Raw genomic sequence first — 14,532 nt, forward strand, 5'->3', positions numbered from 1 at the left:
ATCAAACACAGGAAAGTTGACTTTGGAACAGGTCTGAAACTGTCTTTTTTGAGTCTACATCAGTTTAGTCCCAAGCTGGACTTCTCTTGTAAAGTGAGATTCATAACCAGACACTCTCTTCACTGGCATCTACATCATGCATTTATGAAGAGTATGAGCAGACAATAATCTTGTGGGTGACATGGGTTCAGTGTATGGGGAAAGTACCCTATGGCACTGCCTGGGCTATACTGCAGCCAGGAGGAGAACTGATAGAGATGGGGCACACAAGAAAGGTAAAGCATCTGTGTCTAGAGTGGCAGGCACTTGGCTCCCAGTCCTGGGTTCTGGCCTTTGATTCTGGAAGAGGTTCTATACCTTGTTTCAATATTCACTGGATAAAACCAGAATTATCTCATGAGGAAAGGAGGGTGTGTAAATGAGAGGTAAAAAAACTTTGAGTGTGGCAGCAAAGAAAGCTAAAAATGGGTGTCCCATAGTTTGCAGCAACTCAGTGAAAAAACAACTGTGCTACAAGAGGTGAGAAAAACAGAGCAATGTTGTTAAATCCAAATACTCAAAAGTTGTGAACCAGCTATTCAGAAAGGATGGAGTTAACATGATAAGATTTAAATATATAAATGGAGAAGGCAGATACTATACTTATCCCTTCTGGCTCTAAAACAGCTGGAAACTGCTTTTTGTAGGGTGATTTGTTTGTTTGTTTTGTAATTTTTCTAATTCTGCCATGACTTCAGGCTTTGCAGCTTTAAGGAACTCATCAGTGATAAGAGTCTGACAGAAAGCAGAGTTGTTTCAGCTAGCATGATGCACCTGGATGTAATGTAAAAACTGCATCAGAGAGGATTCAGCTATCTTCAAGTGGAAAGGGGTATGGCTGGTAACACAAATTATTAGGATTTGATGGAGAATGAGAGACTGAAAGTAAGTTATTTGCAACACTCAGAGATTCTGAGAGATTTTCAAAAGGACCTAATGAATTCAGGAGCTCAGATTCAATTTTTTGTTTGTAATTGTTCCGTAATTCTTCTGCGTTACTCACTTAAAAAAGCTAACAGGTAAAACAGTTAATAACAGCATGAGATAGGTTAGAGAAAGTACAACTCCCCTGTCTTTGCAAAAAGGGGAAAAAAAATCCCAAACCAAAACAAAAAACAAGTGACCAACTAGTGGTTACAGTTTTCAGCACTACAGACCACAGCAAGCACGGATCCCTTTTTTTCCTTTTCTTGGCAGAGGCTGTACACTAAAACATAAAGATCTAGGCAAAACAGAAAACATCTGGATATGCAGATTATTCTTCACAGTTTAAACCTTGTAAGGAGAGAGCAGCAGCAGACTCAGGCAATTCTGTGGAATGTATTTTTTGGAAAGGCTTTTTAAAGTTACAGGGCAGCTGTGTATCATTGTAAGCAAAGAATGTAATTTAGGTAGCTCTTGGCCATTTTTATAATCATATCAGCTATATTTTCCTAGAGTGACTAGTGATTTTATGTCCCTTATTTTTTTAATGTACAACTCAAGAAAAGCTGAGACCCTTTTCCAATAGTTTCCAAAAATCAGATGCTGGTTTAGGCTGCATGTGCCTGGACTAGCTATACACTTCCAGAAATCTAACCACGGGATCAGGAAAACATTAAAGAATATCAAGCTTCTAAAGAAGGTGTATTTCCTAGGAAATACCCTTGATAAGACTGCAAAGAATAATTAACAAATGATTTACTTGTTTCTGTGTAATGATAGTAATAAAACCCCCAACAGGTTAAATAACTTTACTACTGCAGTTCGAAATGGTTGCAGACAAATGGCACTCCACTGCAGCGCTTAGCTGTGCTCATGGTAATAGCTGTGGGCTCTTCTGCTGGTAAGTTAGAAATCTGATGTAACATGGGAACACAGAATGCTTTTTTCCTTTGCTATTTATATTCTGGTTGCTGGAACTGAAATGCTGTGATTAATTTTAATTTAATTTAGTAAAATCCTAACTGCGTGCTGCTTTCCTTTGGGTTCTGTGGCTGTGTCAATGCTACTGCCTGCAAATCAGTGTCACGATACCCAAGCTAGCTCAGAGAGCAGCAGCTGCCTAGCTGTGAAAGCACAGGGCTCAGCATAAATGAGAAACAGAATTTCCATCCCTGTGCTGAGCTTCATGCTGCAATAGGCTGCTGCTAGCATCCATACTAGTTCACTGAAATGGAGCACAGGTACTCCATACTGTAGTGCAGATCTTCTCACTTCGTACCTGTGTGTTTTCCCCTACTTGAAACAGGACAGCTTCCTCCCAGCATTTCTGAGAGCAGTTCCTACCAGTATGATTTAAGCTGGATATGCTAAGGGAAGACACTTAAAATGGCTAGTCACTTCTCTCAAGCTCAGTCATCAGCTGCTGCTGACTGGGTAGTTACCGCACATGAAAATAATGTGGATGTTAAGTTTTAAGGCTCTTCCTCTGTCAAATGTCCCAGATACCTTGTTCTGGATCGAGACTTTGTAGCCCAAGGTTTTTTTGATAACTCAGTAGAGCATAGTTAGCTGAAGAGAGACACTCTGGAGACAGTTCTCCCTACTTGCACACAGCTCAGCAGTTCCCTTTGAGTAGCTGGGAATAACCACAGTGCAACTGCCCTGAGGAGTGACTGTCGTAGCTTATTCCATTATGTGATCATTACGTGACACAATAAACTGAACATAGCCAGTGAGTTACGTACTGGATTGGATCCCAAGAGAAGGATCAGAAATTGTACTGCTAAATTACTATCAGACTGTCCAATGGCTATCAGGGCTTTTCTGTGTTTTATCACAAAACAACATGTGTATCCCATATGCAAAATAATCTGTGAATGTCCAAAAGTCTTATGTTGAGTTTTCAAGTTTGTAGTTTTATGGCTGAGAGGCCATTCCATCTTGTCTGCAGAAGAAATTGAACTAACCTAAATAAGCATCTCTAGCATACTCTATCAATTTACAAACCTGGTAAATGGGTATTACAACTTACAAAATCCACATGAGAACACAAGAAACAAGCACATGGCAAATCCCACATTTGTAAAATTCATTTTTTCATTATAATCCTGATTACTTTCTTTGGTTTTAAACAAATGTTTTAAAGGCATTTGCTGGTAAAGAAGTACTTCTGTAACTTATTTTGGTAACTTCCAATTTTAGGTGGAAATTTTTAAAAAACTTGTTAGCTTCAAACTGAAACAGTTTCTGTTTCCTTCCAGACTGACAGATACATAGCGGGTATTCGCTGCTAAAATACAGTGCAACAACATTTCTTGACTTCAGGCCTGCAAACATTTATGGCACCCTACACTTCCCTTCTGGCAGGGCAGTAACCCTCTGACTTAGAGCAGACTTTCCCAAACTAAGCACACTGAGCAATAGTTGGAAGGCAGCATCACCAGAAGCCATGTTGAAGTGAATGAGGGAAGCAGCTGGGAGAAGATGGCTGGGGCCAAAGCAGGGATGGAGCAGTGAAAAGCTTGGGTGGGCAGCTGTTTATTCCCCCCAGCCAGTGTTAAAACGATCACCAACCACTGAACTCCTTCTATAGGCACTGAAATAAGATTGAAGTCAGGAAAAATGTGTGTCCTGTGATTAAATATACCAGAACAATGGAAATTAAGAGGGACTGAAATGTGTATAACCTTTCCTGCTGGTCCTGTGGTATGGGTGAATACTATGTAGAAAGTGAGTACCAAGTATTTGGTTTTACTTTCTGCATTAACACATGGTTATACTGTAGCAGACTTATGTAAATAACAGCCTGCCACGCACAACAACCTGTGATTTCCAGCTCACTTCATGCCACTTCCCAAACTTGGGTTTATTTTGGCTAGAGGATATGAAACTGGAGAGGAAGTGAGAGATGAGACAAGATGCTCCTAAGTAGGGGAATGTATTTTGGAGCTGAGAAGACTTGTTTTATCATGGCCAAACTGAGTTATGGAACCCAGCTAAAATAATGAAGCTAGGGCAGAATAATGTGGGGAAAGTTCAAAGACATAATGCAGGGAGGAGAAGCAGTGTTAACTGTTGTAACAGTTAACACACCCATCTTTTAAACAGTGAAATGCTGTCCAACCTTGCTGATACCCTAAACAACATCTTTTTCAAATTTGAAGAAGTGCAACAGCGTTTCACAATATACCATTATGATTTCAAGGCAACTGAAGTCTGCAGAACAGCTTGCTTATGCCCTGGAATTCCTATGGCAGCAGTTCTGAAATAGTTAAGAAATGCACAAAAAGTAAGAGAGTTCAATTAGAAGAAGTAAGATGATGTTTTAAGAAAACTAGTTGTGGCTACTTCTACGACTCAAAAGACTAGCCAACAGCCTGACGTAACGCTTGTGATGATGAGTCAGTCCAAAAGCAAAGTCTGTAATAAAGCCATAAACTGAAGCTTTCATCTAAAAGTATTACACAGATGTCAGTAGAGAAACAATTGACCATGTAATGTCCCTGCAGGAGATGAATTTCGTAATAAGAGACAAGAATACTTTCATTTTAAAACTGCAATAGCCAGCGATGTCATATTTTCTCATCAATTCAAGCAATACTCTCCACAGGCAATTACTCTTCCTTGTGGTCAGAACTTACAGGCAGATGTCTACCAGGCGATCCAGTTCAGGACAGCTGCACTCATACATTTCCCTGCAGCTGATATAGCTCTGGTTCATTAATTCTCCCAGCAGCTGGATTGCATTGGCAGGTGCTTCGCTGCATACCTTCTTAAATTCCATCACTCTGGCAGCTTCACTGTACACATGCTTTGCACGCTGGTATAGCTTAAAGCTGGAAACTAAACAAAACAAAGCAGAAAATGAAGTACTGCAGTAATGTGTTCAGAGTCACTACAAAAGGAACGTACATAAACGTAAGTAGAATTATTTTTTTAGTGATTCTATTTTATGTCAGGATTTGCTAGGCTAGCAGTCTTCTGCAAAAGCTCACCTACATCTTCTCTAAAAGCCCTAATAAAATAGTATTTAGAGTTTATCAAAATACAATGTACATATTTCTTCATGTTGATAACTTCATGCACATGCTCCGGTTATTTGCTGCGTCACTGAACAGACCCAGTCTCTCCTTTGACTTTGTAGAGGCAAGCCACAAGTTCAAGAGTTAGCAGCAATGTGCTTTAGGGCATGAATCTAAAGCGCTCACATTTTCAAATACCAGCTAAACTGAGTCATGAGAACACCAGAAAGGAACCCAGTGCCCTGTGGGCAGTCATTAGCCAGCACCTGCTGGCCCAGGGCCTTGTGTGTGACTGCTCCAGGCCAAATCTGCATCAGTTACAGAACTCTGCAGGCAGACCTTTTCTTGAAATAAACTCAACCAAACTAACAACCACCAAAGCACAAAAAACTGCCAACTAGTTGTTGGTTTGGGGTTGGTGGGTTTGAAAGTGGGATTAATAAAACTGCTGTTATCCATATTTCCTGGTGCATAGGTGAGGAAACCCTCACAAATATTTTCATACTGATGCAGGCTCACTCTGACTGGAAATAATATTAGATTAAAGATACAGTGAAGATCCCAGGCGCTTTTGGTTTGGGTTTCAGGGTTTATTTTTGATGTGTGTTACCAGCCAGAGTGTCAGTGCTGCCTCTGTGAAGAGCTGTCAAGCCCTGACAGGTACTGCTTAATATGGATTCACTGAGATCAAGGCCTAGTGCAAGGATTTTGGCTAATGTTTTTCTGTTGTGCCATTAAAGAGCAATTCCTCTGAGAAGGGTGCAGGGCTGTCCAAAACTTCATGGCCGTTGGGGTAAAGACTTCAGCAGTGGGACTTTAAAATTAAGGGGATGGCTGTAGTTAAAGGTTCTTCAAGCTACTCCTATTTACAGGAGGGCTTGGATTGCAACTAATACCTGAAAAGTGATCTGCCTTTCCTAATCTCATAGTACATAGTTTTTTCTCTCCCAGTGTAGTTCTGTTTGCTTTAATGTCATGCCTGCTGTTGAGGAAGTATTGTCTGAAACCTGTGACATAATTTAATCTACAATTAAATTAATTTACTTGAGGTATTTGGGTGGTAAATATCAGATAAGTGAATTCTGTTCTCTGTGTGGAGCACCTACTGCAGTATGTTTCCTCATTCTACCACAACTTAAACACATTCCTGCGACAGCATTGCTGTCTACATGTAAATTCTCCTTTAGAGCAAGGTCTCTTTCCTCATTCCAGCTTCTAGTCTCTAGCTTTTTAAAATGGCTGATGAAACACTCAAATAGAGGCAAAAGGAGATGAGAGACAAGCCCTGTATTCAAAACAGAACTTGCTATCTGACCCAGACATATGGAGTTCCTACTTGGCTGTTCTGCAGAGACAGACAAGTTCTGGAACCACTTCTGATGATTTCAGCAATCTACATTTGCAAGTGTATGCAGAAATCTTCCTTGAAAGACTGGAAAGAAAATTGTGTCCAGTACTAAGTCTCTTGCATGTACATTCCAGATTGCAACCCTTACAGACTAAAAATTTCATCAGCACCTGTGTTATTCTGTTGTATTTCCCCAGAGTAAGTGTAAATCACAACTGTAAATGCTGTAAATTACAGTGCTGAGAGAGAAACATTGAACATGGCAGTGTTCTGCTACTGGTGATAGAGCTTCTAGTGATACTTATTCTGTAATTCAATGGAGTCTGCTACTGAGAAACCCTGTGTTGCTGTCTTTTGAACAGGCCTTCTGAACACCTCTTTCTAGGACAGAAATGAGAAAATGGAGTGCTCCCCAGAAACAGCGTCTTGGGGAGTGTCACAAAGCAAAAGCCCGTTTTGTTTTCCCATTTAGAGGTGTGTTTCAACCCACTGGATTTTGTTGCTGCTGGGGTTACCTGCACTGTGTTTTTGCAGAGCATTATCTCAGTATTATTGAATGTTGAAGAAAGGGAGCTTGGCCTATTTTTAAGGATGATTTCTCTTTAAATGTTCTTTTTGTATAAGCTATTGCTTTAGAGCAAGGAGATTTCTAAATGTGCATTTGTTTAGGGAATATCTAAAGTTGCGTGAGAGATTGCCATAGCTCACACTCTCTTGTAAATCACCATTGAACAGTAGTAACCCAAAGAATGAACTGAAAACATGTCTGGTTTCAATTGTAAGGCAACAGACTTGCCAAAGGCTGTGATTGATTCAGAGACCACCCTTTGGAAGAGCAATGCTCTACTGGCTAGATTACCTTCAAAATCTCTGGAGTTGTGTTGTGCTCATCACGTTATGAACTGGCAACCAGAATGGGTGCTGGATGCCAGCCAAAAGATCTGAGCTGCGTCCTTGAGAGCATTTGCTCCCACAACAGCCACTCTGTGTAGGGAAGAATTTGCTACCTTGACACTGTCTTTCTCTCAATGCAAAAGCAATCCTTTCAGGCAGCTCTCACATGAGGAGAGTGGCTGTGTGCTATTTTCAGACTCCTTTGTGGGCGCTCACTGGATTAGCAGCGGTTAATGGCTTGCATTACTATCTTAGCTATGGGTTGGTTATAGGCAGCATTTTATATCCGAAAGTTCTATTTGTGTTTAAAGGGGTTTTTATAGTTTGCTTTCCCCCCCTGGCAGTGTACTGTTCAGGTAAAATTATCTTCAGGACACCAAACACCTCTGTACTCTGTAAGTCCTATCCTAAAATGTATTCACCTTTCAACACCATGCTTCTGTGTCTCTCGTGTCCCTTTTGCTTGCATGAGTAGTTCAACTCCCCATTTCTACATAATCAAACATAGCAGAGCACACAGAATTGTCAGGGTTGGAAGGGATCTCAAAGATCATCCAGTTCCACTAGATCAGGTGTATCACACATGGTATGTGTATGTCACACATGATACTTCTAAAAATTACCTTGATGTTGGAATTTCCTTGTTACATCGCAGCCTGTATATTAGCTCCACACAGATAAAATCTGAATTAATAGGACATGCCAAAGAGCTGTGGAAGCTGTGATTTTAGAAGAGTGCAGAAACTGAACAGAATCTACATGCTTCATGCAGCCACATGTTTTACAATTAAAGAGGACTGATTTCCTTTGTCATGGTTAAAAGAAATTAAACCAAAGTGTGCACAACTGATTAGTTTATATCCGAGCTAGGGCTGGAGTGCTCTGAAAGAGGAAAACTGAAGCCCTCAAACTAAACCTTCCAGTATTACACAGGACTGGGTCTCACCCCCTGTGATGCGAAAAAAGAGCAAAGAAGTAGGGCTTAGGGAATTAATGCCAGATACTTAAAAGCATGTGGATCTATAAATCTATTGCAGTGTATGGAAATTAGGTACTTAATCAGACTGAAAATGCAACTATACTTTCCTAGTCCACTAAACTATATAGGCTGATTTCTCCTGCTTATATTCCATATGAAATGTGTAAGCGCCCCCAGCTCCATCTTCTGTCAGTGAAAACAGAAGGCTAGGGAACCATTTATCCCACCCAACACCCAGATTGCCCTGTGGTACCCATTTCTCTGGTGACTAGAAAGGAACATAAAACCTCTGGAAACTACCTGGCTGCTATACTATGCTGTCCAGGGCATGTCTAAAGACTCTTTCCTAAGAGGGTCTGCGCAATACTCAGTCCAGGTGTTCTGCTTGTTCCAAGTGGCACAGTGTCATTGGGACTGGTAGAGGTTGGGATCAGGTGAGGATGGGGTCTCTGGCCAGAATCATGCTCTAAAAAACTCTTCTTTGAAAATCACTACACATTTCTACTCTGCCATATACTGTGTAGGTCACTGCCATGCATGCATGAAATGTTTCATTTTAGACCTAGACACACTTTTGCATGATCAGAATGTCAGAGTCTCTGAAAAGACAGCATGGAGATGTTGACTTGTTTTGTATGGCATCAGCTGTGCACAGAAAATTTCTTATGGATTCAAGTGAAGGTGAAGCAGTACCTTTTATGGACTGAAAGAGATACTAGTCATTAGAAATTAAAGTAAACCTGAGAAGTCAAAATGTAACCAAAGAAAGGTTTGGACGTGGAAGGGCAAGGAATCTTATACCTGGGTCTGTTCTTAGTGACATTGTGTCAGTCAGTTTTTAACACATTGTCATGTATAAGAGCTGGGCTGGCCACTAAATAAATGACAGCCCCTCTCTTAATTCCTAAAGGGATGAGAAAGAGAATAATCGAGAGCCTGGAACTGGAAGACTAAAACTAATGCAAATAATAATAATATTAAATACATGCAAATGTATACAAAACCAAATTGAAGGCAATTAGTCACCATTGACACTGATGCTGTGGTAGAAGTCCTGGGCTGGACTTGGTGACAGGCAGGAACTAGATTCAGGAACTCATGCATTAGGATCACAGGCAGAATGGGCAGAGTCTTCCTATGATGCCAGCCATTGAAGAAAAAGAACATGACCCTCATGATCTCTGAGCTCTATACCAAACAAGACATTCATGGAATGGAATGGTCAGTTTAGGGTCACCTAAGCTGTCTGCTCCTCCATGCAGGTGCAGCCATTTACTCTGCACCCCCAACACAGTACACGAGATTTAGCAGTGACCTTGGTCTGCGCACCAATCCTCGGTACTAACTAGAAACATTGAGCCTATCACTACTAATAGCAGACACTGCTGTGAAAACATGCTGCTAATATCAGAACGTGCAGTAACTCAGAAGAGACTAAGCTGAAAAGTGAAATCCCTGAACAGAATTAGTTCTGTTCTAACTCAAACCAGGACACAGATTTCACTGGTGTTCAGCCTGCTATTGGAACAGCTCATCCACCTTCTATCTCATAGCCTCACTAACTGTGTCTATGAAGTTTCAAGCAGACACAGTGAACCTTCTACAAGGAATCACCTCCACTGTCAACTGCTTTGCATTATCAGTCCTCATCTATTTTTTTCAGAGATTGTTGGCAACTCTTGCTGACCCTTTGTGGGTTCTCTGCACCCTGGCTTTGTCCTCTGCAGAGCATTTCGATAACGTCATCCACGAACAGGTAGTAGATAGATTCAATTCACTTACAAACCACCAAAAGCGCTTGAAAGAAACGCTGACATTTTCCAGGGCCCTCATAGCTCACATTGCAGCAAGAACCTTCCAAGTTGTTAAGACACAGCAGACTAAGATTACTGAGAGTTTGTCCAACATCCATAGAAAATATCTTAAAACTAAAAAAAAAAAAAAAGGCCCCCCCAAAACCCCAAACACACAAAAAAATCCCAACAACAGGAAAAACCAACTTGGACTATTAGCCCCAAATAACTGTGGGCTAATCAAATGTAAGAGTCTACTGTGGGTTTTCAATTGCATGGTCGTAGTTTTAATTTGAGCTTTACAAAAATAGTGCAAAGCTGTCCACTCCATTTACAGGCAATTTTTCTTTCCTTTCTAATTAAATGTTGTGGCTTCTAAGCAACTCATACTATTTGTTACCACTTCGGTTTCAGCAGATTCCTTTCTTTAGAGACTTCCTGTACAATTCTAGCTGACCTTTAGCTCAGGATCAACCTCTTCAGGTGATACTTTTTTTTTTCCCCCCTTCTAGTTGCTTTGGCAACTTCTTAAGATATGTTTCACTTTAGATTAATAAACTACACATGGCTGATGGGGCTGTTAGAAATTTACAACAGGAAAAACTCACCAACACAAAATCATGTAGGGGGCAGTTTCTACCACCATTACTCATATGGAATAGTACCCTTCTCTGTAAGGCATCCTGCTGATTGAACATGATGAGGGTGAAGGTTGCTGGCTTATAATGTGTATAAGAAAATGCTGCCAGATGGCTTTAATTTGAGCCAGATTGTGAACCCCCTACTCAAAGTGGGGAACAGTTACTCTGCTGGGACTGCTCAAGTAACTGTTTGCAATCTGGCTTTCTGAAAATAAACCAGGGGACGAGTCATTGCTGGATTCAGTGACCCATTTAGCAAACACCTGCTTCAAGATTATGGTAACTATTGGTTTAAAGTGGTTTTTTCCCCAGAGGAATGCTAGCTTTAGCAAGGATTTTGCAACTAACCTAGACCATTCAGTCCCTGTACCTAACCTGGGGTACACCTCAGAGCGCTGCATCCTCCAGGTAGCTGTATGGGATCTCCTTGGGGCAGCCACCTCTCTGAGGCTCATCATAAGTAAACCAGCATTTTGTGGAAGGCTAGAGTAGGCATCTGGTCCCTCAAGGTCTTAAGTCTACCAGTCTGGAGACAACTTCTAGGGCAGTCTATTGATGCATGTGACAAAGCTTTATGTATGCCAGAGCAGCCTGACAGAACAGCCGAGAGTCCCCTTCCACGTATGCCTGTCTGTGCAAATCAAGTTGAAACTCTTCTTGCACTGAGATCACCCTTAATACACATTACTTGACTGTGGGAATGAAAGGCTTCTCAGGCACCACTCGCTGCAGCTACAGCACAGACCTAGAATGCTCCTTCCGGAGGACAGTGAAACAGCCAAATGCACGCAGCAAAGGGATGTCTGCTTCTCCCATGGCAATTTCATTCCCCAGTTTAAATGTCAAAATTAAATTAAAATTTTATACATGGAAAAGAAAACTGGGTTTAAGAGTACCTCATTTAAGATGGAAAACCCCCAACATTTCATGGTTAAAGAATACACTGTTTTACAGGAGAATATCCTTTTGTGGTGAAGCTTATAAATACTTAATGTCCCACAATCACCACACACCAAATGTTCTGTGTAACACTCAAGTCCAAGCCAAAATTATGGCATCATGCACCTTAGAAAGTAATAAAAAATATTTTTCCAGAGATGTTCAGAAGCCACAAGTTCAATCCATGTGTAAACATTTGCAAGGGAGATTTAAGCTCAGGATTCTGAATTGACCAAGGAACAACTGCAAGAAATTTATGCACCATCTGTACTTCTCCAAACCTGGAGAACAAGTGGGCTGTACAGCGGGGAGCTGCAGAAATCCTTGAGCATCTGCCTATAAAAGACATGCAAAGCTGATGTGTAATTCCACACAGTGGTAGCCCTGGTCTAGGACTCGCCCTGGCCTGTTCATACCATTTTTCTTTAAGGTATGGAATTTTTATCCAATCAGCCTCATGTATTTAAAAAAACTTTATGTAAGTATAAAGCACCATCAGTTGAGGAGTAGAGGAGGGGAAGCTAGACTTAAGACTAAAATAATACTTACATAGCAATTTCAGGTCCCTAAACATGAGATACAACACCAGTACAAAACATTATTTGCAGCTATCGCTTAAACCTACTGACAATTTATATTCAACCACAGAGAAACTTCATAATACAGTAAATTGTTATTAGTAATTATAATGTAAACCATTCACCCATAACACTAATATTTTATTAGAAAAGTTGATGGCAAAACGGGTAAAATGTGTGCAAAGGAAGAAAGATACCCTAGACGTTATGGTCCTTTCCTCATGTTGAACAAAAGTTCAACAGCATTCTGAAATTCTCTGCAGAGATTACTTATTTGTTGGTGTGTTCTCTCTCACATGAAGAAGCCAGGCATTGTCATTAAAATACAGTGGGAAAGTAGAGGGGAAGCAAGACAAATATTTTTGTCAAACAGCCTCTGGTTTTCCAAAGCCAACATAAAATGTAATTTGTTTAGCGTGTAACAAAAACAAACAGTGGATTTGGATTCCTTATTTCTGGGTCTGTCTTTTTTCTTCTTTGCATATAATTTTACAGAAATCTGTTATTTAATTTTCTATTGTACATGCAAAGAGGCCTTCAGCATAACCCATTTTAATTTGCCTTATCAAATGAAATCGTGGTCGTGTAAGTTGAAGAGATTCTGTTCAGCAAACATCTGCAAATGCTATTCAGAGCCACAGTATAACATTTCCTTTGAGTTTCTTCCCTAGCATTTATGTATAAATTCTCTATTCTGATTTTCATTTTGGAAAAAAAAAGAATCAAAATAACCTGTATAAACAACTCAGTTTTACAGAGCTGCAGAATTTTGTCTTACAAACCATCTATAAGGAGTATAAACATCTGTAAGTTAATAGTCTGGCATTGCTTCATGAAGGGGAGAGCAAGGGGACAGCAAAAAAGATTTACAACCTTGTAGCTTCCCATGAAAATGTTGCAGAGTGCAGGTACATGGCTCAGTGTATTCCCCATGTACATACAGCACAGAGTTATCCTAACTCTTCCTATGGAGATAAAGACCCAGATTAAGACATCATATTCCATCCTGGGACCCTCTGGCAGTGTAATTAGACAGTAAGACAGTTTCACACTTTCCAACAGCACTTGAGTGTAGAACAAGTTATACAGATCCAGGACCTGGTCCTCAGTCAATACATGAAACTCTCAATCGTTAGGGATGTACAGCTTATTCAAATAGAGGCACGCAGACATGTTACTGATTTATATACGTCAAATATGTATGTCCCTGAAAGCAGTCTTTGTTCAGCTACAAAGCATTAGAGCTATTAAGGTTACTGAATGGAAACAAGGAAGTAAGGATTGTTTAAAGTTCTGAAAGAAAGATTCTGGTCTCAATTGGAAACTTGTTATTAATATAAATTAATTATTTCATAAGTGCTCTATTATTCAGTATTACTAGTAACCCCACTACATACACCAGGATCTGTTCCAGGTGTGTTGCTGCTCATGACTGCATGCAATAATCGTAAGCAATAATATATAGGGAGTACTTTAAATAGCAAATTGTTCACCTCCACCAACATTTTCCTAAAAGAAAAACATATTGATAGTGACTTGCTGCCCAGTGCATGTTTTATGATATGCCCCTGAATTTATCCATTTAAAACCAGAAACACGAGTTCCATCTATGCTGGTGCTTAACACCAGTTGAGGCAGAGCAAGCAGGATTAATTTCAATGATGTTGTAACTATGCAAAACATTTGGTTTTGTTAGAGCTATTGCCTAAAAAGGAAGTCCTGTTTAGACTTTTCCCTAGCATAGAAGATGGGTTATTTAGAGCTGCCTCTCAAACAGCACAGGCTGATCTAAAATAGTAAGTGATCTGATACTTCTACCATTTCTAAAACAGTTCAGTCAAAATCCAAGCTTTGCACTACTTTAAGTTGAAAGTTACAATGAAAATTGTGGTATCAATTCTCTCACTCGCCACCCAAGATTCCAGGGAAGTATTCTGGCAAGACTTTCACTTGCACTGCTTATTAATACATGAAGTTTTTATGCAATACAAACATTGTACACTAAAGCCCACCAGTTCATGTATACTTACCATCTTGCGTGTTCTGACTGAGGATCTGAGAGCGGAGCTCCTCCAGGCTAATTCCCAGGCATTTACAAATTTCCTCTGTACTGTAAGGCTCAGGATGTAATACCTCCTCAACAATGGTCAGCATTTCCTCTAGGCTAACTCCTAGCTTGGTTTGCACATCATGGAGTCGCAATGTTTTTCTCCAGTCCAAGCCTTTTGACTTTGAGAGAAGCTAAAATTCAAAAAATAAAACAGAAAGTACTGTGCCTTCCTGCTCAAAACTATTTAATTGTCCATAGGCTCCTGTAAGACCTGCTTGGTCTTTTCCCTTCTTAACTGGGACCCATCAGATACTTTCTATCAGTA

The 14,532-nt window shown here is 40.3% G+C and overlaps 1 protein-coding gene across 1 annotated transcript in view; it reads right to left on the reverse strand.

The window, feature by feature from the left end:
* The window catches only part of GALK2 (galactokinase 2), a 50,787-nt gene that overhangs the window by 2,443 nt on the left and 33,812 nt on the right, over positions 1–14,532 (reverse strand). Inside the window, exons 8-9 of the mRNA XM_054169236.1 lie at positions 14,188–14,398; positions 4,605–4,806 (exon numbers count right to left, since the gene is read on the reverse strand). Of these exons, the coding sequence (XP_054025211.1) occupies positions 4,605–4,806; positions 14,188–14,398 (413 nt within the window). The remainder of the gene's footprint in view (positions 1–4,604; positions 4,807–14,187; positions 14,399–14,532) is intronic.

This window comes from Dryobates pubescens, chromosome 17, assembly GCF_014839835.1.
Source record: "Dryobates pubescens isolate bDryPub1 chromosome 17, bDryPub1.pri, whole genome shotgun sequence".
Classification (NCBI taxonomy): Eukaryota; Metazoa; Chordata; class Aves; order Piciformes; family Picidae; genus Dryobates; species Dryobates pubescens.